Source organism: Lineus longissimus, chromosome 9 (genome assembly GCF_910592395.1).
Source record: "Lineus longissimus chromosome 9, tnLinLong1.2, whole genome shotgun sequence".
NCBI classification, from domain to species: domain Eukaryota; kingdom Metazoa; phylum Nemertea; class Pilidiophora; order Heteronemertea; family Lineidae; genus Lineus; species Lineus longissimus.
In genome coordinates this window covers 16,846,497-16,869,408 of record NC_088316.1, presented here as the reverse complement: position 1 = coordinate 16,869,408, position 22,912 = coordinate 16,846,497, and the positions used below count along the sequence as shown (strand labels likewise).

The 22,912-nt window shown below is 40.6% G+C and overlaps 2 protein-coding genes across 4 annotated transcripts in view; one reads left to right on the top strand and one right to left on the bottom strand.

The window, feature by feature from the left end:
- LOC135493304 (kynurenine/alpha-aminoadipate aminotransferase, mitochondrial-like) overlaps window positions 1–22,912 on the top strand; it is a 40,510-nt gene that overhangs the window by 2,601 nt on the left and 14,997 nt on the right. Inside the window, exons 7-12 of one of the 2 annotated variants that reach the window (XM_064780537.1) lie at window positions 122–187; window positions 307–389; window positions 2,467–2,563; window positions 3,247–3,308; window positions 3,464–3,635; window positions 4,010–4,111. In XM_064780537.1, coding sequence (XP_064636607.1) covers window positions 122–187; window positions 307–389; window positions 2,467–2,563; window positions 3,247–3,308; window positions 3,464–3,635; window positions 4,010–4,111 — 582 coding nt within the window. Of the gene's footprint in view, window positions 1–121; window positions 188–306; window positions 390–605; window positions 703–2,466; window positions 2,564–3,246; window positions 3,309–3,463; window positions 3,636–4,009; window positions 4,112–22,912 lie in introns of both variants that reach the window. The other variant, XM_064780538.1, reaches the window with a different exon arrangement.
- Window positions 5,671–22,912, bottom strand: part of LOC135493303 (uncharacterized) — a 29,098-nt gene continuing 11,856 nt past the window's right edge. Inside the window, exons 3-5 of one of the 2 annotated variants that reach the window (XM_064780536.1) lie at window positions 18,393–18,479; window positions 13,564–13,616; window positions 5,671–7,826 (exon numbers count right to left, since the gene is read on the bottom strand). In XM_064780536.1, the coding sequence (XP_064636606.1) occupies window positions 6,402–7,784 (1,383 nt within the window). In that variant the 5' untranslated portion in view covers window positions 7,785–7,826; window positions 13,564–13,616; window positions 18,393–18,479 and the 3' untranslated portion in view covers window positions 5,671–6,401. The remainder of the gene's footprint in view (window positions 7,827–13,563; window positions 13,617–18,392; window positions 18,480–22,912) is intronic. The other variant, XM_064780535.1, reaches the window with a different exon arrangement.

Here is a 22,912-nt window from a genome sequence, read left to right as displayed (position 1 = left end):
CCAAGCCAAGCTGGTTGCCATAATGAGGTTGGTCAGTGTTACTGAGGTGCTCTTTAATTTGATACACTTCTCTGATATTTTGTCTGATAGGCCTCATTCCTTTTTTACTTTTTTATTCCAGATTGCTCATGAATATGATATCCTGATTGTAGAAGACGATCCCTATTATTTTCTTCAATTTAATGAGGTGAGAAAGATGTTTGAAAGGCAACGACATAATCAAAATTCATGTTTACTTTGATGTTGATTTTGTGAAACTTTTGAGGAATACCATGAGAAACTGTTAATATGTACCATTCATTTCAGGTCCCTATTCCTTCCTACTTATCCCTTGATATAGACGGTCGCGTGTTGCGAATGGATTCCTTTTCAAAGATTATTTCATCTGGGTAGGTCATTTACCATGTTTGTATGTACACGAGACACCTAAGGAGAAACATCCAATTGGGGCAGCAACATGCTAAATAAAACAGATATTGAAGGGGTAGTTGACAGAGTGACCCCACAAAAATTATAGTTTCAGAAGTCCCCCCTTCCCGAATGATTGGCTGGGGAAATACAACCATGAGTCTTTGTCTTATTTTCTCTCCTAACCATGTTTTCAGAATGCGAATAGCGGTTGTGACGGCTCCTTCATTCTTCTTGGAGAAACTAGTAGCCCATATGCAGGTTGCTGGAATGCATGCTGACAGTTTAAGTCAGGTTAGCAAGATTCCAGGTCCTCCCCGTCAGAGAAATGTTTACAGATTTTCACTACATTTGCTTCAGTATAAAAAGTATAAAAAATTTACGACAGCTGAAGCCATAAGCTTATTTTTGCTAATTTTTTGAAACAGTGAAAATGGATCATCTGTTAAACTCCTGACAGGGGATGGGGTATACATGTGTTGTTTGCCTGCGAAAAACTTTGTAAATAATAGCCTGTACCTGATCCATTTCCAGGGCTCAAAAGATTGAAAATCATCTCCAAGGCCGTTCAGGTATCTTTTTAGCTCACCTCTTAGCAGAGGTGAGCTTATCCCATACCGTGGCGTCCGTCGTCCGTCGTCGTCGTCGTCGTCGTCGTCGTCCGTCGTCGTCCGTCGTCCGTTAGCAGGGCACGTTTCGTAACTGTTAGAGCTATTGAGTTGAAACTTTGTACACATGTACCCTTATGTAATGACACCTTGGAGACTAAGTTTCAATCCGATTTGTTTCATGGTTTGGCCACCAGGGGGCCAAACGTTAAAAGTGAAAATATGCAATATCTCCCTTAATAGTAGTCGGGAAATTTTGAAAAAAATATGGTAGGTACTTCTAGCAAAGGTGCATCATATATCCTCCGGGTTTTTGATTTGACCTCCTTTTCAAGGTCACAGAGGTCAAATGGTGTAAATTGGCCGTTAGGATGTAACGATGGCACGTTTCTAAACTGCAATGACTATTGATACCAAATTTGGTACACATTTACCCCTTAGTCAGGTGATCTCAGGGACCGAAGTTTGGTCCAATATGATTCACCACTTGACCACCAGGGGGCAAAATCCAAAAACCTTAAAAATGTGATTATTCCTTAACTTCTTGCCCGATTGCCACCAATTTGATATCATGGGTACATCTAACCACCATACAGTATATGTCACACAGGTTTTTAATTTGACCTTCTTGTCAAGGTCACAGAGGTCAAATGGCGTAAATTGGCCGTCAGGCCGTAACTATGGCACGTTTCTTAACTGCAATGACTATTGATCACAAATTAAGTACACATGTACCCCTTGGTCAGGTGATCTCAGGTACCGAAGTTTGGTGCGATCTGATTTGCCGTTTGGCCTCCAGGGAGGGGGCCAAATCCTAAATTCTTCAAAATGCCATTATTCCCAGTAATGACTTGCCCGATTGGCACCAATTTTATATCATAGGTACATCTAATTCTAACAACCATTCAATGTGTCACCCGGGTCTTCTTTGATTTGACCTACTTTTCAAGGTCACAGAGGTCGAATGTACTGTAAATTGGCCATTTTGGGGAAATTGTAATTGCTTGGACCTACATCAAACCTAACACTACATGACACAATACCATGCTCTTTATCCATCTTAACTCCACATGAGGTGAGCACAATGGCCCTGGCCATTTCATTTGAGGAAATTGTCTTGGAGAAGAGCAAATGAAAGTCCCCACCTTAGGCAATTTTCACCGCTCCCTGATAAAAAATGGCCTCTTTGGCCTCGGAATCTTTTGAGCCCTGCATGATTTTCTTTGCTAACCTTCCGCTCCTCCATTTCACTTAGTATGGCATGCTTATGGTTGCAAATTCCCTTCTTGCTGTTTCATTTTTTTGCTCACTGCTCATGCAGGTGGCGTTGTCACTACAATGTTCCCATAGGCCTTGAAAGGTACACGCTACAGGGATTCATCAAAAGTCTGCTACCCCATTTCACTAACAATCCATTGCATACTGACATGTATTGTTTCGCATGTTTCAGAATGCGACTTGGCTTTGCCACAATGTCGTCCACGTTTGTGGACCGATTCGTGAAAAATTTGATGGTGTCAAACTACCATCCTGATTGTTTGGTCCAGGTAAGATCGGAACCAGATATTTCCAGAAAGGTCCAAAAAAATCAAAAAGTTTTATCCTGGCCTACTTTGCAGTAAATATAGATACCCCCCTGACTACATTCCTGTGACCCTTATCAACCCTGACAACCAGTTTCCCACAGCTTGTAAGCTCATTTCAATGACCCTCCACCCCCTGGCCCTGTACATGCAGATCTAAAGGGGGATGACTCTGATTCAAGAAATGTATACTGAATCATCAACTAATAGTCATATCATATCATATGGCATGTGAATAGCTGGATCTTTGACCACGTCTGCTAGTGGTTGAACCAGGAATCTTAGAAAGACGCGTAGTCCCATCCTGAGAGAGCAGAAGGTGTGACTTTGGAGAGAAGCATTTTCTTGGCAAAAAGTAGAAGTAGTTTGCTATCCACCACAATCTGTCCAAAGCATGGCAAGGTGCAGGCAACACTGCATTTACTTCAATTTGTGTTGTTAATCTTTATAGGAAACTAGTTTTGAAGTATTAGGCCTGGTCAAAATCCTTACGCGGGATAAGCTTTCATTGACAAAAAAATTATTAAATGGTTATGACACATTTCAAATTTTTGCTTTTGTTGAAAATTTTAAGATGTTCGATTCTTGTAAATGATTTACTGTTTCTGAAACTGTCTGAAACCATAGTTCAATTACTGATATTTCAGGTGGTTATTACCAAGTTATTCCACCAGTGGGGTATGGACGGACTTCTACAACATGTAAACATGTAAGTTATCTATAGCCACACTGTATTTATTGAAACCGTTACTGAATCTTTGGCGGGATAACCTAAGCTACAAGTAATGAGATAGCTGAAAAAGAAGGCGGAAATAGTGTCTGGTGATCCTTTAATTTGACCCCATATGGTTTCTACTTCTGCAGGGTGAAAGGCTTTTATAAAGACCAGAAGGATGCCATGATATTATCAGCAGAAAAACACTTATCAGGATTGGCGGAGTGGCATGAGCCTCTTGCCGGCATGTTCCTTTGGGTGAAGCTGAAACAAGTGAATGACACAAACAAACTCATCATGGAAAAGGCAATTGAAAAAGAGGTATATGCATGATATGGCTCTGCCTCTTAGGAAAGCTAACACCTAGACTTCCTAAGATATCAATAGTGCAATCATGTTACGTCATTGTGTCGGGTCCAGAGCAGCTTCCTCAAGTAGAAGTATTATCAGTGCCTGCTATTTGTTCTAAGGATAGATGGCAGCACATGATGTGGACTTAAATGCCATGGGCGACTCCTTGACATGAAAGGAAGACTACATGTACATGTACAATAGCGGCTACTGCTTTTTTTATACAAGACCGTTGCATCGGTTGTAGTCGTCCATCAGCGGAGCACGTTTCTTATCTCCCCGGGCTAGATGACCCTGCATCCGTGACTATATTTTCATTCAGTACTTAATGACTCCACTTTCAGGTCTTACTCACCCCTGGTAATGCCTTCATGATCAATGATCAGCTGCCAAGTCCATATCTTCGTGCTGCGTTCTCTTTGGCTACGCCAGAAAAAATGGATAAGGTAGGAGGCTCTATATGGGTGCCTATTCTATGTAACGTTTAAGGAGGTGCTTGTGATATAACCAGGCTGACACTATTTGGGACCTCCCTTAGTGGAAACCACTGTTAGCAAGACGCCCAACTATTAGGGGCACTCATATTTTCCAAAATGACCTTTCAATTGCGCCATTTGCACAAATCATCGATTCCTATGCGCTATCCAGAGAAATGGACCATAAAATAAGGCCATTTCCAGTTTAACAAGGACATTTAAGTATTGATGGCCTAACTTTGCCTTATTCATGGGAGACCCCATAGATTGCTGCGGTGATAAGTGCAGGTACAAAGAGAGCTAGTCTTCTCACTTCGATGGAAGAGTCATTGATATTGAAATTGGATTGGTTTTGAAGCCACTTTGCTCGGATTGAGGGCCCGAGACACCTTGACCTGCAATATCTCTTCTCTCTATAGTATGATTCCTCACTGCCGTGGCCTTACTCATTCAAAACTGGCTGGATACTTGTGAAAATATTTGGTTTTCCTCCAAGGGCTGTCCATGGAATTGATCTAAGTAGATATAAAGCATGCCTTGTCTGCTGCTTTTGTACAATGGGATGTTGATAAATTGGCTAGTGTCATGTTTGTTGTGTGAGCCAATATAACAACAATCGATCACTCTGACAGTTCAATCTAGAGGAGATGTTGGGTTGAAGTGACTGGCCTTGTCTTCTGCACGTCCCAAGAGAAGCTTGCCGTTTTCATGAGAAATGGATGGCTAAAACAAATGTCTGTGCTATGAATTTGTCTGTTGTTAGAGAAATGCTGTTGTTTCTGAAAAATGTATGGCTGAAACGCATTGAGCAGGACACATTCAAAAACATTAAACAGAAAAATGTTAATTGCTTGCTGAATACTGATAGCCATCCATTTCGATTTAAAATGCATACACAACAATGAACTACTGCAGCTGTTGGCATATGTTTTGTCTTGCACACTGCAGTCTGGGAAGTACAGAGCTGTTGGCATAATTGGTTTTGTCTTGTACATAGCAATTGGAGAATGCCTGCAGCTGTGGACACTGATCTTTCTGTAGAACCTTTTCTTTTGATACACACTGTGGAATATACTGCAGTGTTGCTAGCTGTCTTGCACACTGCAATCTACCCCTTCTCCTACTGTTATCTACCAAGAAAGGGGAGTCCCTGAAGACGCAAATGAAATCATGCTCGGGAGCCATTCAGTTTATTTGAGAATGATAAAAGAGCGAAAGAGAGCAAAGTGCTCCATCACACTGGAAGCTTTGCTGCCAGGCTATTAGCAGGTTAATGGCAGTATTTCAAATCTTTCTTCTGGGTTAATTTGGGCCACTGTCATTAGGGAACTGATTTTCTGACAGAACGATAAGGAGTCTCATTGGTCGTTGTCTGTGGCAGGTTCCATTTGCCTCTAATCTGTCTAACGTGGCTCTCATAGCTACAAAGATAAGTCACGGTACAATTAAATTTTGTCAAAAGTCTTTTCATTATGTGGCCCAATTTTGATGCAGATGACATTTTTGGACAAGGACAATTCAAATTTAAAAGTACAAATTTATTGGTAGGGTAATGCATAATTTACATGTGAAATCTGAATGATTCTTGTACAACTCTTCTTATCACAAACAGCAACATCTACAGACATATTATTGTTATACCGGTGGTGTGCATCTTTGAAATTACTGGAGGGCACGTGCACTATTGATACTGTGTACTCCTCTATTATCTTGATCACTGTACCTCTAATCAGATCATGTGCAAAAAAAGCATTGTAAAATTTCAGAAAACGCCTGAAGTAAAGTTCATCAATCCCTCTTCAATTCAAATTTACAATATCAGATTTTTGGAGGATGTGGGAGATGATGTTCGTCAACCACTTTTGTAAAAGAAATTCGAAATATGAGAATTTGGGGAGCGAGTAAACCTCCCCCCAATTTAGGTTTTATCATATTTTGCTATAAAATGCTTTAATTGTTCATGATCCCTAAATTGGGTGCACTTCATGCTTCTGACATTTCACTTCTTCTGATAATTGTGGATAGATGGACCTCACAATGAGGAAACCATTATGTGGATTAATTTCGCCATGAATATTGCATTTGTGAAACTTGCAAAAATGATGTGCATCCAATACAGCCCCATGCAGGGCAGTTGTCAGGACCGATACAGCGGTGTGTGGGGTCACATGACACATTTTGAGATACATGATTGGACAAAAACATTTGAGTAAATAATATCCCATTGAACCTAAAACATAAAGATAAAAAACAACTGTCGTTATAATGTTGTTGTGTCTTGCATGGAGTGCGACTTATTTAGCATCGAAGTCTGTTCATCGGGCTCTGAATGGCTCGAGACCTGTAAACTATAATCCATAGGCAAGTGGTCACATGACTTGAACCAGCGCCCTGATGACGGCGTAAACTTATCCGTTATTCGTTTTAAAAGTGGTTTACTTGACGGATCGGAACGGTTACTCAGGTCTGACCGTTTTGAACTCCTTGAACTCCCAGAGCTGCAGGAGTTACTACGTAGCGACATCTGGCTCCTGTATTTCCGCTTTGGTTTATTTATCATCGTATCGCTGCTGAAACGAACGTGCAGCGTATTTGAACTGCGGGACTTTTGATTGGATATATTTGAGCAAAGGCTTGGCATGTGCCTGTGGTCATGATCGCTGGGCCGTTTCAAGGAACTAGCACGTTGTTTGTGGCCTAGTCTAACTTTCGGTCTAGTCACTTGCGAGGGAATGGTCGGAATTGATACAGGATTCGATATACTATTGCGCTGTTGCATCTGTAGATTTGGCACCGGGTAATCTTCGATGCTACCGACATCACTACACGTCTCTAAAATCGGGCTCGGTAGCAAGATCGGGCTCGGAAACATATCAGCGTTCAGGACAGTGAGCATATTTTCTTGCACCGTAGGTTCGAGATTTATCGACTCATCATAAAATTCTTCATATTCTTCATCGTCTGTAGGAGACGCGGATGCATTCTCAATATTTATCACAATACTCATATCACTTAAACTGTGCATGTCTAGCGGTTGCGTTTGAACCCATTCCGCTGTTGCGTCAAAAGCATTCACCTCCTCGTCGGGCAGATTGGGTTCCGGGTGCGTCTCCACCTCAACCACTATCTGCTGATTTAATAAATGCGTTGTTTCCTGACTTGGACTTCGACTCACCCTCGGCACCATGCATTCTGTGACAACCTGCATTGTTTCTTCCTCAATTGTGACTTTACTCTTAGATCCCCGACGGCTGTCTGAATCGGATGGTTTCCGACACTTCTTTTTATATAGCATGTACATCAAAGCTAAGAACAGACATCCACTGAAGAAGCCCCCTGTTTTGATACCAGTCACAGGGTCGTACTCTTTGTATAAATCATCAATTGTTGTTTTACTTTTGAAACGAGTATTCTCGTACTCAGAGGTGATGCTTGTGGTGTTCCGCAATGGAAGGGCCGTCACTTGAGACCAAGTCGGGCTTGTAATTGGTGGATGTGAATTGTAACTGTTTTCCGGTTCCGTGTTGTTTAACGTCACAAAATCAACCGTGATATTCCTCAGCGGTTTTTTAAGACGCGTCGCGTTCCCGATTTCGTAATCATGTTTCGGTGCGTGCTTCTCACCGGGGGATATTTTTGACATCACGCATCTGGTCTCATTGAGCTGTCATAGTTGAGTGGAGATCTGAAAAATATGAAGAGTGAGAATATGAGGATATCTTATAAAACTGTGAACAAACTTAGGTGGACTCAAGTGAGGGGCTAAGAGATAGCAGAGACACTAATTTGGAAAAATTTTCAAAGTCAACAAACTTTTTGGACTGATGATGTTTCCACATTTTGAGCAGAAAAAAAGAAGTGAAAAAAATGTGGACTTGAAAAATTTTATCTTTCAGAGTTGAATTTTTTTATAAGTTCGAAGTTCGGAAAAAATTTCAGTAAAAATTTTTTTTTGGACTTATGATGTTTCTCATTTTGAGCAGAAAAAAAAGAAGTGAAAAAAATATTTGGACTTGGAAATTTTTTCATCTTTCAGAGTTGAACTTTTCGTGACAGATAAGCTACCCAGTGCAATCCCACCCCCAACACAAAAGCAAGGAAATAGATAATAGCATTGCTGGCTCAATATCTGGTGTCAGTAATCTCAAGGAATAAAAGATTCGGGGAATTCACATTTTAGTTCATTTATAGACTAAAATGCGATTTAGAAGTTAATTTACTTTTCAGCTGTGTGCCTCAAGCGCTGGAGTCACTCTGGGTTTTTTATCGAATTTTATAAACGAAAACGCCAACAAACGAAGCACTCATCTGCAAGTTCTCTTTAAGTCGCCTGGCCATCATTTTCATTGCCCCAAGAGCCTTGGTTTCCTGGTCTTTAGTTGATTGAAATGACCAAATGGCACCTGGGTCCACTCTCACTTCAATGATTCTAAAATGTCATTCACCCAAACGTTCTGAAATTTCGAGTGAGGACATATTCCCCTCAAAACCAGTTAGACTCTACCATTAAGATGTGGAAATTGTAATGCTCCTCAGTAATGACACCCAGGACGTTTCTGTCGACCCAAACCTGCCACATAATTTTATTTTCTAATCATTATAATTCATGATTTTTGTCATATTCCAATGATAAACTTTGCCTGTATGAGGAAAATTGGTTGGAATAATGATTTTGTTTAAAATATCTCCTGGGGGATATTTAATCTGCATGTACAACCATGAAAATTCTGTAGCGAACCTGGGATGGGTATGTACTGGGAAGGTCAGTTATGAGCTTTTAAAATTCATGCTTTTTTTTTAGGAAGGTACTCAAGTTAACTGTTAGGAGGGGTGATGACTTGCTTGTGACTCTGTCTGGTGCTGTCAGTTATAATTGGATGGCCATATGCAGTGCAAATGGCCTCTGGTCATGGCTTAGGTATTCATTCATTATAGGGAGTCGCAATTACCTGTTATCAAGCCAACAAGCACCTGAGTTCTTATCGCTTAATGCAGCGATTTACGAGTCATAATCGAAGTCTCTCATTTGGGAGCACTTTAGGTGTAGTTTTCTCCCTTTAATTAGTGTCCGTTGATAGACGATGAGTTTCATCACAAGAGAGACGCACAATCGATCCATCACGAAAGCAATCTTGAAGGAATTTTCTAGCCGAAGTGATATGCCAATAATTCTTGAGCCACAAAATCCTGTCATGATAGATTCTTCTGTGACCTATTGATGTGCACCAGCAGGGAGTCCAGTAATGGGCCTATTACCTACTGGGAAGTGAAATACAGATCGGTCATTGTGAGGGAAGAAACGTGAAGAATGTTGCACCACATCGTCATGGGAGCCAATGGTCTTTTTTGGATACTGGGATGGATTACAAAAATCGCTATCAGGATCCTCACTTTCCTGACAAAGATATGTGCCAGTGAAATGGGTGGCTCAGCCACTGTATGTCTTGCTGTGATGCTAACAACAAAGTGCTGCGAAGGTTCGTCCTGTCGTCACCAAAACATTAAAGATCATTTGGAGAGAGAAGAACACAAAAATGAGAATAAAAATTTTGATGTGTCAAAAACCTGGACAGAATTAGGTACCGGTAGAGCATTACAAGTTTGGTACTGCTGGTCAACGGTGTATAATGTAAATCGAACAACAAGCAAGCTGAAGACATCAGTTGACCCATCCCATCAAATGACTATCACCTTGAGCCATCTTGATGGTCCCTCAGCTCATCAATATAACAATAGCAGCCAGACCTGACCACTTTGCAATGCTAAATCGGCCATGAAACTAAAGTGAGCCGTCCATCATGAGCTGTGGGGGATCATTTCGCTATGTCCTTAGAAGAATCAGAGAATGAATCAAAGATGGCTGGCAGCAGTTTTAGAGATGTCCCTAAAAAATCAACCAAAGAAAACAAAAATGGGGCAAAGAATTTGAATTTGAGGTTAAGAGCCTGAGAGGCACACAGACGTGACAGACTTCAAGTTTCCCCCTTGAACAAGCTGGTCATTGTCACTGGTAATAGGCAGTCTTGCACCAAGACCTCCCCGAGTGCAGCTCATACTGGTGTCCATAAAAGCGTGCCACTTGATTTCAGCTTGTACTTATGTCCAGAATGGATGGAACACTTCCATCACCACCAGGCAGGGTAAAACCGGTCATCCATCTTGGGATTTCGTTAACTACCCCTTGGGTGATTTACGGCATACGATATCTAGATAAGCAGGCCGTCAAGAAGGTAACATAGACTGGATATTAGGAGAGCAGCGATCCGTCTTCTTTTGTCTTCCTGATTTATTATTGGTTTTGTAGCGATTAATATTGGCCCGAGGCCGTTGTGCTTTAGGATTATTAACGAGGTGTGAGACCATTGTCATTTTTTGAGGTATGATGTTCACCAGTTCAAGAAACTGGTAATCAGGTCAGTGACAGTGTAACCCATGTTTACCGGAGTTCTTCATTTATGGCAAACTCCATCTTCTCTACCTCCATCCAATTCACAACTGTGTGGACTGGTTTCTCAAGACGATTCAGTGCTAATGTCTCCTGAGCGTTCTTAATCAGATCAACACTAAATGTTGTTGAATACCACATGTATCTGATTTCAAAAGGTTGTATCCAATCTTTTAGATCAGATTGCTGCAATCTTTCTCCAAGGTCCCATTTTATCACCTGTGGGGCCTTTCAGTAAAAATGTGGTGTCCAACATCTTATCTTTGGAATTCGACACAAGTGTGTTTCCCCGACCACTTTTGGTCTCGTACATGTCAATATCTGACAATCACATGGATACAACCACTAAGAGGCCATATGATTGTAACAGAGCGCAAACATCCTGTTTCACTGACCATGTTGACCACGACTGGTTTGATCTATGGCCGAAGAGAATAACATCTATCATCATGGGATGGACACAGCTCGGAGTTTGTTTCCCTTAGAAACAGATAGACGTTACTGACATATCTCGTCTTCATGTCGGGAATGGACACAAGCTTTATGAGGCCATACAAGGTAATCATTCTGATTCAGTGAACGTCACCGAACGAGACTCCATCTAGTCGATTGGCTGTCGTGAATAACAATCATGACCAGCCCTTTGCCTCTGAGGTGATGGAATTGCCCATCAGTGTGAATGCATGTCAATCCTTCGGGTATTTCATCAGTTTATAGTATGTCCATTTGTACATTTCAGTCCTTTGGGCTCTAGCCACAAGCCTTCTTACGGTCTGTTGATACTGAAGCAGGCAATGGCTGTCTTAGAACGTAAAGGTCAGGGTGTGAGATGTTTCATGTGGTTCTTGGATGCATTAGAAAATGTACCCAGATGTTCGATGATCTGTTTGTGTGTATAATAGGATCAGTGCATGTATATGTGCAATGCTAGCTGGCTGCACAGCAATTCTGAACTATTTATTTGTACCGGCTCAAAAGTTAATCCTGCTTCTCCTCTGGCTGCTACGCGAAACCATGCAAGTGAAGTCCTCTTCTCTACTGAAGTTGAGAACGAAATCAGTAACCAGCATGCTCTGTCACTTTAGGATGATAGCACTACGCTGTTGATGTCAACGAACAAAGACCCTTTTTCATCTTGTTGGTGATTAATGAGAAAATTGAAAGTAGTACTTGCGATGGCTTTGTGTGTCAGGCAGACTCATGATAAACTGCCTGTTAGATTCATGCGATGCGTGTTGCGCCTTTTTTATCCTGGTAACGATGGATTCTGTTGCTGGGGTAAAGTATGTTTATGACTTCAAGCATGTCTGCAGTTAGCTCAATATCTACGCTCTTGCTACTATTGGTATGTTGTTTTTGTGTGTTTTTTGATTTGGTGGAACTGTTACTCATGTGGGGTTCATGTAATGTTTAATTGATTACTGATTGCTTTTGCGTGTACATCCTTTAACCCTTTTTTGCCAGCATGCTTAAGTTATAGCTAATCACCTCTTTCCAGATGAGCACCTCTTGCTGTGGTGTGGCTTAACTGCGTTGAGGTACGGGGTGCGGCTCTGTGGTTTTCGATGTCACCACTGATGCTACATGAGAAACATCTAAAGCTGACCCCGTAAGTCAGCCATTTTGTCTCCCCGAACAGAGCTCCACCAGCTCAAATAGGAGAGAATTTTAAACGCCTTGCGAAATGAGCTACATGAATTATTGAACTCAAGAAATATTTGAATTGAATGCATTTGACAATTCTCTAAGAGGAATGAGGAGGAGGGCCGGGGTCAATATTTAGGCATATAGTTAATTACGCACGAGTGTTGCTGATTAGAAAGACTAATTAATGTCTGGTATCGACTGATAATGAGCCCCACACCTCGTTAGTGCTGATGTCGGTGATTTGATATGGGTGATGAAATGAAATTCTATCCCGATGTCCTATTCAGCATGAAGCAGTTCCATTATGGGAGAACCAGCCCTTATACTCCTTGTAAAGTGGCTTGGAAACACCCAAACGACAGATGGAATAATTGTGTTGGCAGACTAGAGTGGTCTCTAGTGGAACTTTGCATCGTTTGGGTCTCATATCCATTAAAGACTGGCATAGAGTGTGGTAATTAGGTCACTACTTGAAGCAAATGGTTCAGATAGATAAATTAGCTACACCAGCTAAGTCCATTATGAGTGAGTGAAGTTGGCCCGGTGAGCCCGCTCTGGATCCTCAGCTGATATCCAACATCATCAGATATCCTAGTGGTATCATATCATTATCTTGAGACAATGTCCCTTTAATTCTGTTGATATATTGCTGAAGTGTTGTACAATTTATACGAAGAAAGTCTAAGGATGCACATTTCTGTAATGACGTCCCGGAGATTTTTTTCTGAGAGGAATGGCTGTGCTGACAAGTCTCATCCATGTGACGTGATGCATGTACGCTGCTCTCTAGCCGTTAAGGATAGATGAGGGTGCTTCGTCAGGGGTATTTAGGCATCTCTTATTGTTGAGAGGAATTTGTCGAGATGGCTTGTTGTGATACTACGTAAAGTCTCTTTCTCATTTCTGATTCGAACACTTCCCCTTGCAGTATAAAATGGTCAATGAATTTCAGGCTTAAAGTCCCAATTATCGTTGAGAAACAGTGACCTTTATTTCCCCTTCCAGTAGCCCGTTTCTTGAGAGATCCATAACTTCTGCCACTGCATAAGTTCATTACCCAGTTAACTCCTCATGGCATCTTAATATGTAACTCAGCCTTTAGGGAAATTACTTGACACGCAAACCCATGTATTATTAACTTAGTTAAGTCTCCCTTATTCTGGTCTCGCTTGTCTGCGGAAATCAGATAGTATGTTTTGGACTGGAAAGGGTTAAAAGCAAAAATTGGCTCATGTCACTATTGGTACTACTGTTTTTAGTCTGAGGGGGATGGAAATATGTTTGTCTGTTTCTTGGGTCTGTGGGAAGTTTTGGGCCACCCTCTACTTACATGTATGAATACATACCATAATTAACATCCCTGCGTCACTGTGTGTGTTTCATCTGTAAAAGAAAACAAGTATCGTTCCATTAAGAATTTGCTGAGGAGCAATTTTCTAAAAAATAGATCTGTCTTGATTTGGTTAAAGTTCTCCATTCTTTGGTTTCTATTAATAAACTCCTCTCATAAATCACTCTGAAAAGGTTTGATTTCAGGCAAATCATTTTCGCATCATATTCCTGCGTCTGAAGGTTCAATTATTTTCTTTTATTCTCGGTGTCAGTTTCAAATGGATTCAAAAACGAGCGGCCACCTTATGATGATGAATGAGAGTAGCGAAAATAACCAATCGATGTATGCTGCAATATCAGTGTCACTAGAATGTGACCTGAGATTCATTTCAAGGTGTCACACCCCTTCGATATTCATTTGAACTGCGGCCCACTCATGTGTTTTCTCTATTTGTGAGACTCTTCTATTTTGAATTTGCCCAACTGATGTATACACAGGAATTCTGTGACCAGGTTAATGCCAGCCGGGCATATCTCGTGACAATTCTCCTTTAAACACCCACAACCTGATCAGTAAGCTGTTGTTTTTTGTCTTGATGAGGGAGGCGTGTGTATTTGCATACGGTATGAGAGAAACGATATAGATGAACATTAATTTCTAAATCAGCCAGTGTTCCATTCTCGATCTAGATGGCTGGTCATGTGATGGTGATAAACAGTAAAAAAAGAGTACGCTGAATACATGAACGAACTCCAGTTTGAGAACATGAGCAACCAATATGTGACTGAAATTTAGTTTCCCCGCAGGAAACAAATCATCTTTTTTTGAAATGTAGAAAGTAAAAAGTAGAAATTCTCAGGTTAAGAAGTTCTATAAATCTTATGAAACAAAAAAGGGTGTAAACATGTCTGTTTGTTTATATTTTTCAGGTAAGACAACTTTAATTTCTCTTCTTACATGTATTCAAAAGTAAGGTTGGTATTTGTATAGTATAAACTGTCACCGGATGCTGAAAAGGGCTTTTTTATGCTTGAGCCCTGTTGCTGCATGGATGTGAAAAGTATAATGCAGAAGAATACATTTTCAGAGTATTTTTATGTACTATTAAGAAATGATACAGTGTCTGGATTATCACGAGCATGAATACAAGCATGATATTAATTAGCATGATTATCATCACCTCTTGATTATCATTCAAAGCATCTCATCTTATCCGAATCTAATCCAAGCAAATCAATAAATCCATAGCAAGGCCAAGCAAGTGTTGCATCTGTTTCTTTCACCAGCAAGAGACCCTGGCATTTCCCATGCATTTCTCAGTCTTGGTGCTCAACTCCTCCAACTATGCTAATAGTATGTGACACTGTGTCTGCCAATTTTGCCAAGTGATTTATCCACATAACATGTATAAACAGCGCATCACATGAATGTTTATTGGCACTTATACTAACCTGTGATTTGGAACCCATCAAGTAATAAAATACAACAATTCTGCTGAATGATCATTCTAAGCTCCAATCAAAAACCCCATTATAGCGATTCTTATCAACAAACGGCATATTACGCAGATGTGAGCCGTGATTCGTACACGACTGTAGCAAAGATGGCCTGTAGCAATCTAACAAACGAAAGTAAATTCACCTGAGCTAGAAACGCAAATACAGCAAGTTTGCGTAATTTGCGGAGGATATATCGTGTGATGTTTGCCCTACCAGTAAATGATAATACACTTTTACGGCAGAAACCCACATGACCAGATTTCTGAGGTATAGAGGTGATGCTTATCTGAGCAATGCTGCTCTTGCTGGGGGGAGAAGGGGATACCAATGAATATCGCTGCGATAATGCTTGAGTGCACGGAACGTTTGGGAGCTGTCTCATAGGTACTCTCTGAGTCTTAAGGATTTCTCTACAAAAATTTGCATTCAATCTACCTTGAAGGAGTGGGCAGAGTTTCCTTTCAATTATGTTAACCCCTCCTCCTGTACTGTTAAAACTGAAAGTGTTTTGCCAGGAGGGCTGTGTGCCAACAACAAATACAATTGAATGAAAATTTTGTTACCTTTTGTTCTATTTGTCGATAATCGACTGCCCTGGATGATTGAGTGAGCGCTGTCTATTCTGTCGTGAGGGAAACCACTCAAGGCATGCATATGATAGTATCAATATCGTTCGATACACATCGCAGGCCAAGGAAATGCACTGCATTGTATCCTTTCATTAGTTTTCAAGAGTTTTCAAGAAGTTTTGAAAGAGTTTTCTGAGAAAAAACAAATGAAAAGGCATCATTTCATCTGTTCTGCATGATCTGTCTCTTAGAGTTTCAGTTTCGGTTTTCTGTTAACGATTCCGTTAATACACGTCACTTGCCAATAGTGGTACTGTATAAAATTCTGACGATCTGGCAGATTCTTTTGAGTGGGAGGTCTTAGCAAATTGGATATCAGAATAAAACCTGCAGCAGTTATCCGAGCTCTCAATCACCGAAACCATTCAGCCAGACATTTGATCAGCTGCACCATTTCTGAATCATCTTCATAATGCGGCTAGTGCACCAGACCTGATATGCCATAGATTTTGCTCAGCCAGACAGATCCAATTTATCGATCAACTCGCACAGAACGTGCTGAAATGTATGTCACTTTGTGGCTGATTATTACGTGGCAATCGCGCCGATATAGATTATAATAATGAACTGCATAAGGTCACACAGATTTCCTTTTGTTACCTATAATATGGATAAAGTCGAATGAACTCTTGCTAGTCATATAGATTTTGGTGATAGATTCATGCAAGGGGATATAAATATGGGTTTGGAGTTAGATTCGTCTGCGAATGACCTCTCTTGGCCATAATGATGACCTAGTTCATGGACTTCATGAACATTGTCACGGCCCGACATTTTGTGATATTGAAGATCAAAAGTGTGTCAGAGTTTTTCAAACTCTTAGTATGAAACTTGCAGAAATTATTGGATTATGGCAAATGGTGCTGTATTGGGTTAAAAGCTACAAAGTACAGTATGCTGTGGAATGTGAATTTAGAGGTATCTTGCCTAGAGGCCTGATACACTAATGGATTGTACGATTGTACATCTATGTTTCGATAATCTTTTTCCATTTCACTCTGTTACTGATATTTTTGATGTTATGAAGTATTTTGCTTGCGCGTATTGTATACTAGTGTTGTTCTTTTCTGTTGACACCACCGCATGTTGTTGGTAAGGCTTCAGATTCTGGTTGGTGTAATGGTTACTAATACTACCTGTCCCCCATCAGATTCTGGTTGGTGTAATGGTTACTAATACTACCTGTCCCCCATCAGATTCTGGTTGGTCTTGATTCCCGGCAACGTTTTTAGGCAGTGCTCTGATCACCACAAATGGCCAGTCACTCCTTTGACAATATTTACCAAAAATACTTAGGTGAATGGTTAACTTTTTAGCCTTAGAGTTACGTCTGGGTTTAATCAAATCAAATTGTCAGTGACAGTGCGCTGCCCCCTCCCGTCTTAGTTCAGCGGGTACAAGCGATTTCCTCCGAACTATCCTCAGGCGGGAAGAATCCATTAAACTTATCATTGTTTGCCATCCGGCTCTTTGAATTAGGATCAATGCTCTGCATACGTGCCACGGCGCTGTATCTTTAATGGGAGACGTAATGGTGATTAAACCTGCGGCATGCTTGGCACGGGTGATGGTCGTGTCTGCCTTGCATTTCCTCTCCTTGTACTTGACCTATGTAATCAGGACAGTGAGTGTACCAAGGTCTCCAGAGGCAATGGGATGGGATATATTTCGGGAATCGGAATCTATTAATACTTGAGAAATGCTAAAATGTTGGTTGAGCTTTTCATATGCCCTGATGCAACTGTGGCAGTAGGTGTGGTGACGTCAGCGGAAATGTCTTCCATGCACGACACACTTTGTTGTTGATGTCTTCAGGGTCAAGGGCATGAATTGACGTCCAAAAGGAATGTGCAAATCACTGTACAGCCTCTCTCATACACTCCTTGAAAAAAGAGCTGTATGTGATTGTGCCTTATAGCCGTAAAGCTATCAAGTGATCCTTCCTAATGATTGTGAAGGTCTCTTATCTAAAACAGGCCATATCAGAGATGGCCACACCCACAGGTTGATTTCGATTAGCAGCGACTGCACGGATTGATTATTGATGCATTTTCATATATTGCTGTTTTATGACATGCGACATTTATGTTTATGTCCAGGGCTTTCATTCAGACTCCCATAATTGTTTCTGTGCAAATAATGGCAAAGGCACGGTTTATGGCGCAGTCTGTCTGTAGTCTTCATCTTGGCACTGTCTGCAGAGAGGGTGTCTTCCCCTTATCACTGCATAATCTGTGCTTAATTGGTTTGGAGAAATGAATAACTGGAAGCATTGCTTGTTTCATCAAGCACTGAGAGGGTGGAGCTAAAATGTTGACCAAAACTGAGGCAGCGGACAAGGTTTTGGGCAAAATGACAATTCCACTGAGTAATATTCATAACCCTCCTCAATTCAGCCTTTCTGTAGAGAATTTAGCCTCGGGTATATGTGCTTATTCAATTCCCCTACCAGTCTCGAACCTCAGGCTGCTCATATCTAATCATGAACTACTAAATCCCATGTCGCTCATTAGTCTGCTGTTGTTAGAGTTTATATTTGAATTATCGAATTATGTGTACTCGTTTGAGACAAGTTGACCCCAGTACAATAATACTAGAAATATACATATATCTCTTATACAGCCTTTGGGATACCTGATACATTATTTGGGAGCCACCTGTTCACAAAATATCTTTTTGAAAAAAGATAAATGCTCACCATTTTGTGTTGCCGGTTTTACTTCCCTGCCTCCATCGCTCAAAAGACAGGCCATCCGTCTTCTGAATCATCCTAATACTCCATTGTCTGCAAAGTAAAAAATGAATTGAAATCCATAAATGAGAATCAATATTCAGAGTGTTATGGGGAACCTGAGTGCTCTAGGGAAATCTGTAATATCGGTTGCGTGGTGAGACCTACTGACTGTGAGATGACTTGTCTTGTCAAACGATAGCCCATTCATTTTCCAAATAACCCTGATATTACAATGGCCTGGAATGAAAAAATTAGTTAAAAGCCATTATTATTCATCTTGGAAGAATCAATGCGGATTAGTTTCTCTAAAATTGCTGTGCCAGTGACAGTGGTCTGATTGAGGTTGACTACTAACCAGGAGTCATCCAAATATATCGCCAGCGAACTATATTTAGTCGTAATTTTCCATCTTGGAAATATATGTGCATAATTGCCACACCTTGCTATAGAATGCGTTGAAGTTGATTTATGACGTGGTTATACTTTTGTCATGAATCTCTTCATCTTGACACACGAGGCTCTGTTTAACGCGCTCTCTGTAGACTGCCTCTTTAAAGGTGGGCATTGGACTTATTCATGTCGGATGGACTCTCTTTAAATTTCATCTCCTGTTGTTTTGGGGAGACCAGGGTCTTACCCTTTTTTCATAGGCCGTTCTGCAGGCAGCATACACTCACTATACAGATGAACACTTACATTTTTATTTTGTTGGTAAAGCAACGAAATAAATCACTAAGAAAAAGATAAAAAAGTCATCGATCAGATTAATGGCACTTTTGCCAATAGAACGACCGAAATAAACCAACATTCTGTTATAAATTGTGAAATAAATGACGTAGATTCAAATTTATGCAAAAATATTAATAGTTTGGCGGCTAACACTGTTAATGCTGGATGTTGGAAGTAGAGTTTATGCCCAAATGGTCGAGCAATGTCACAATCTAATACTTGTCTTTTTGCCACCGATGCAATTTCTTGTTTTTCTGAAAATATGCCAGTCAGTTCACGACTGCAATATTCTTCTCTTGTTCATCCATGGCCAGTAATAGGTTTTTTTACCAAGAAAGAGTTTCCTGTCTTCAATATCCACAGCTGGCACAAGAGATGCATTATTTTCTCCTTAAAAACATATTATCACAGGATCTTTCCCATACCAGAGGCAGCCTATCTCCGAAGACTTGCAGTGGAAAAAAGTCTGTTCTAATCTCAGCACTTTTCCGGTGAAATCTTCCGCCTACAACATATTTTGAAGCATGATCAACAAATTATGATATAAATCTTTATCAACCATGACATTTCTAAATTAGACCTGAATGGGTCTGATCATTATTTTCTTAAAGTGAGTCTAAGAAGGCAGCAGCCAGTAGGTCAGATCAAGTTACGCAAAGTTGCCAATAGGGGTCTATCTTTAAAGGTTAATCAAACACTACAATCGTTTAAAAGTGTGTGTATTAGTCGCCTGAATATGACACTGCCTAGCTATAGACCTCCTTTAAAATCAGCATGTTCTAAATACACAAGAGTGGCTTTAATTGTCCATGATACTTTCAACCGAGCGATAACTTCCCACTTCATATCCCAATGCATGCCTGTACAAACACCTAAATCTTCAGGCAATGACATTATCATATCAAAGTAAGTGTCTTTGCACACTGGCTGTGCCAAATGTGATTCTGCTCTCACGAGGCACGCAATCACTTAGTTTGGTACTTAGCTACTCACTGTGAATACAAATGGTCTCGCAAATTCTTATACCTTTGATTTAGAGACTATCTCTGGCAACAAGATGTGTTCCCCAAGTGTTTTGTATTTAAAGTCACCATCCCTCTGAGTTGTAACATCTGATGAATCGCCTTCATTGGCTGGCTGAAGACGGAGTTATTAGGCCGATACACCTAACTGAAGCCTATTAAACCATAGTGGCTGGTATCATGGAGGAGAAATGCGATCGGGAGAGTAAGACTTGCAAGTGCAGAGGGAACACTGAAGAAGAAGACCTTGCTGGGTTTCTAGGGAGGTTTACTCTGAAACCTCACCAGTAGACAACTCTATGTGGGCTTATCCGGCCTCGGTCATCGTTTTTGGGGGAGGTATTTTGCAGAAGTACCTCCATCTCATAAATTGGATGCAAATCGAAACCACTTTCAGTTTGGCCTTATCAACTGAACAGAGTACGTGTCTGCATGCAAGTGAAACTGATTGGAAAATCTCGCTACAATCAATTCTATATTTTTTATATTCAAAACTCAATAAATTTCGGTAATTGTGATATGAATTGATGGCGGAGCAATCTGATCAACAATTAAGTACACCCTGGGGAATCGCACTGAAGTGGAACCTCTTTGAACGGACGCCTCTCTAAGACGACACGGTATTTGGTCCAAAGTTGTTTCTTTCATCAAATCTCTAATCACGACACCTCCCTTATCATAAAAAAACTTTCTCGAGAATTCGCGTACACAGAAGTCACACAAACACAAATTAAAATATGATGTTCGTTTGGTGAAAAAAATCTATCAAGAGGCTGTACAGCTCTTGTGGGATTCACATTCCTATAATGAGATATTTTCCCACATTTCATCGCTGGTTGGTTTCTTTTGCTTGCTGCCAGCAGGGGTCACATGGTTCCTGGTTGCCGTGATTACGCGTGAGGAAACGGTGACGATAGAATGCAGAGCTGATCTGTCTCCAACATTGATTCAGATTGAATATTGATACGGTGGGCATTGACACGTAGGATTCGAGTGATTTCACGCTAACTTGGACTAAAAACATCAATGCATGAAATAGTAGACACTTTGTGCAAATGTAGAGTAATCGTGAGTCAACGCAGTATGAAGCTAACTCAAGTCTACTTCAAGCAGGGTTGCTGAAACATCATGTACATTGCTTGCATATAAAATCTGTTGCTCTGTGTGTTAATCTCGATTCATTCTCACATCAATTTAGGATGGAACTGCTGTTAGACGTTTGGTATTTTGTATTATTTCATGCACGAGACATTGATTAACGCTTGCTGTGCTGTATTAAGCTGAAATGATTAAGCTTTGGAGAAAGCAAGCGAGCCATTTTGAGTTTCATGCGTGTTCCATTTGATGATATTGCAAGCAGAAAAACATATTCAGGGCTCGGATATTTTCTTAGAACATGAAACCAATATCATACGATTTAGATTGATGTGTAAGAGTTTCAACTGAATTCCCATCAATCACTTCTGCTGACAGATAGTGTCCACAGAAAGATGGGACTCAGCTTCTTTTGATGGAACATCTCGATAAAATCAATATCGTCCAGTCGATCTCCTCGTCATCCGAGCCTGCATGGGTGGTTTTGAAAGAGGGACTGACCAAAAGTCAACTGCAGCATGTGCTTAAGAATTTTGTGATGCACAGCTTGTCCTGAATTGGCTGAATTGATGCCATTTTGATTCAGATCATTCCTCCAACAAAGAAGCATTTGCCTGCCCCCGCCCTTCCTCTTTCCTAGTGTGTCCTTATCTCAATCAAAACACATGCCAGAAAAAAGCAGCTCACAGTATTCTTGGATTAGCGTCACGTCATTGTGCTCCCAAGAGTGAAACGTCCCAATCCTAAGATAGATTGGAAAAGCTTTGACAAGAAACTATCACGTCATAGACAGTGTCTGCAGGATTATTTTGTATTGGGATACTGATAGTGTTGTTTGAGTATTCAAGATTTTTAAGATTCAAGTCAGCATTGTTGCAAGATCTACTTTAGTCTCTCTTCTTCTTTTGACTTCTGTCACTGGCAGCTTCCAATAAGTCTTCACGAAAGCTGAGCTGCCGAACTTTTGTAGTGTTCTAACCAGTACCTGTTCATACATTTGGGTGGAGTGAGGCAAGTCGTGCGAAGTGATCTTCCCGACGGATGCAACCAAACCAGGGACCTCATGACCTCCATAGTCAGAGATCCAAGTCACTGGACGACCACCGCTCCTGGCAGGTGTCAGTACAAAAGTTGATTTATTCTGTTGGTGAAGAAATGGCTAGAAATGTCAATACAAAAAGTTCTTATCGATTGTTGTGCAGGTTGACTTTTCATGCACTCTTGATAAAATCGATAATTGATCTGACAGACGTATTGCATTTGATCGATACGTTTTTTGAAAAGTGTCTGGGGAACGTAAAAATGCCATTTATGATGATTATGATGACTTGCACAGCCAGCTATTTTGCTTTTACCTGCAATTGTATTGTCCATTGACTTTTTTTGCTTTCCACAAATGAATTGATCAATGTTATCGATCGAAGATAATGGTATGGCTTGCCTAGAAATTGATACTTTCGAATGATGGTGTCTGTGTTTTTGAAAGGTTTTTGTTCCAGTTTGCATCAGCTTTTTCATGTATATCAGTAGCATACTTCACAACAGAAATATCAAGCTGAACTGTCAACATGGCTGTTTGAAAAAGGCTGGGCTAATTGTGTGCAGGCCTTTTCCCCAAATCTCAATACCAGAAAACTC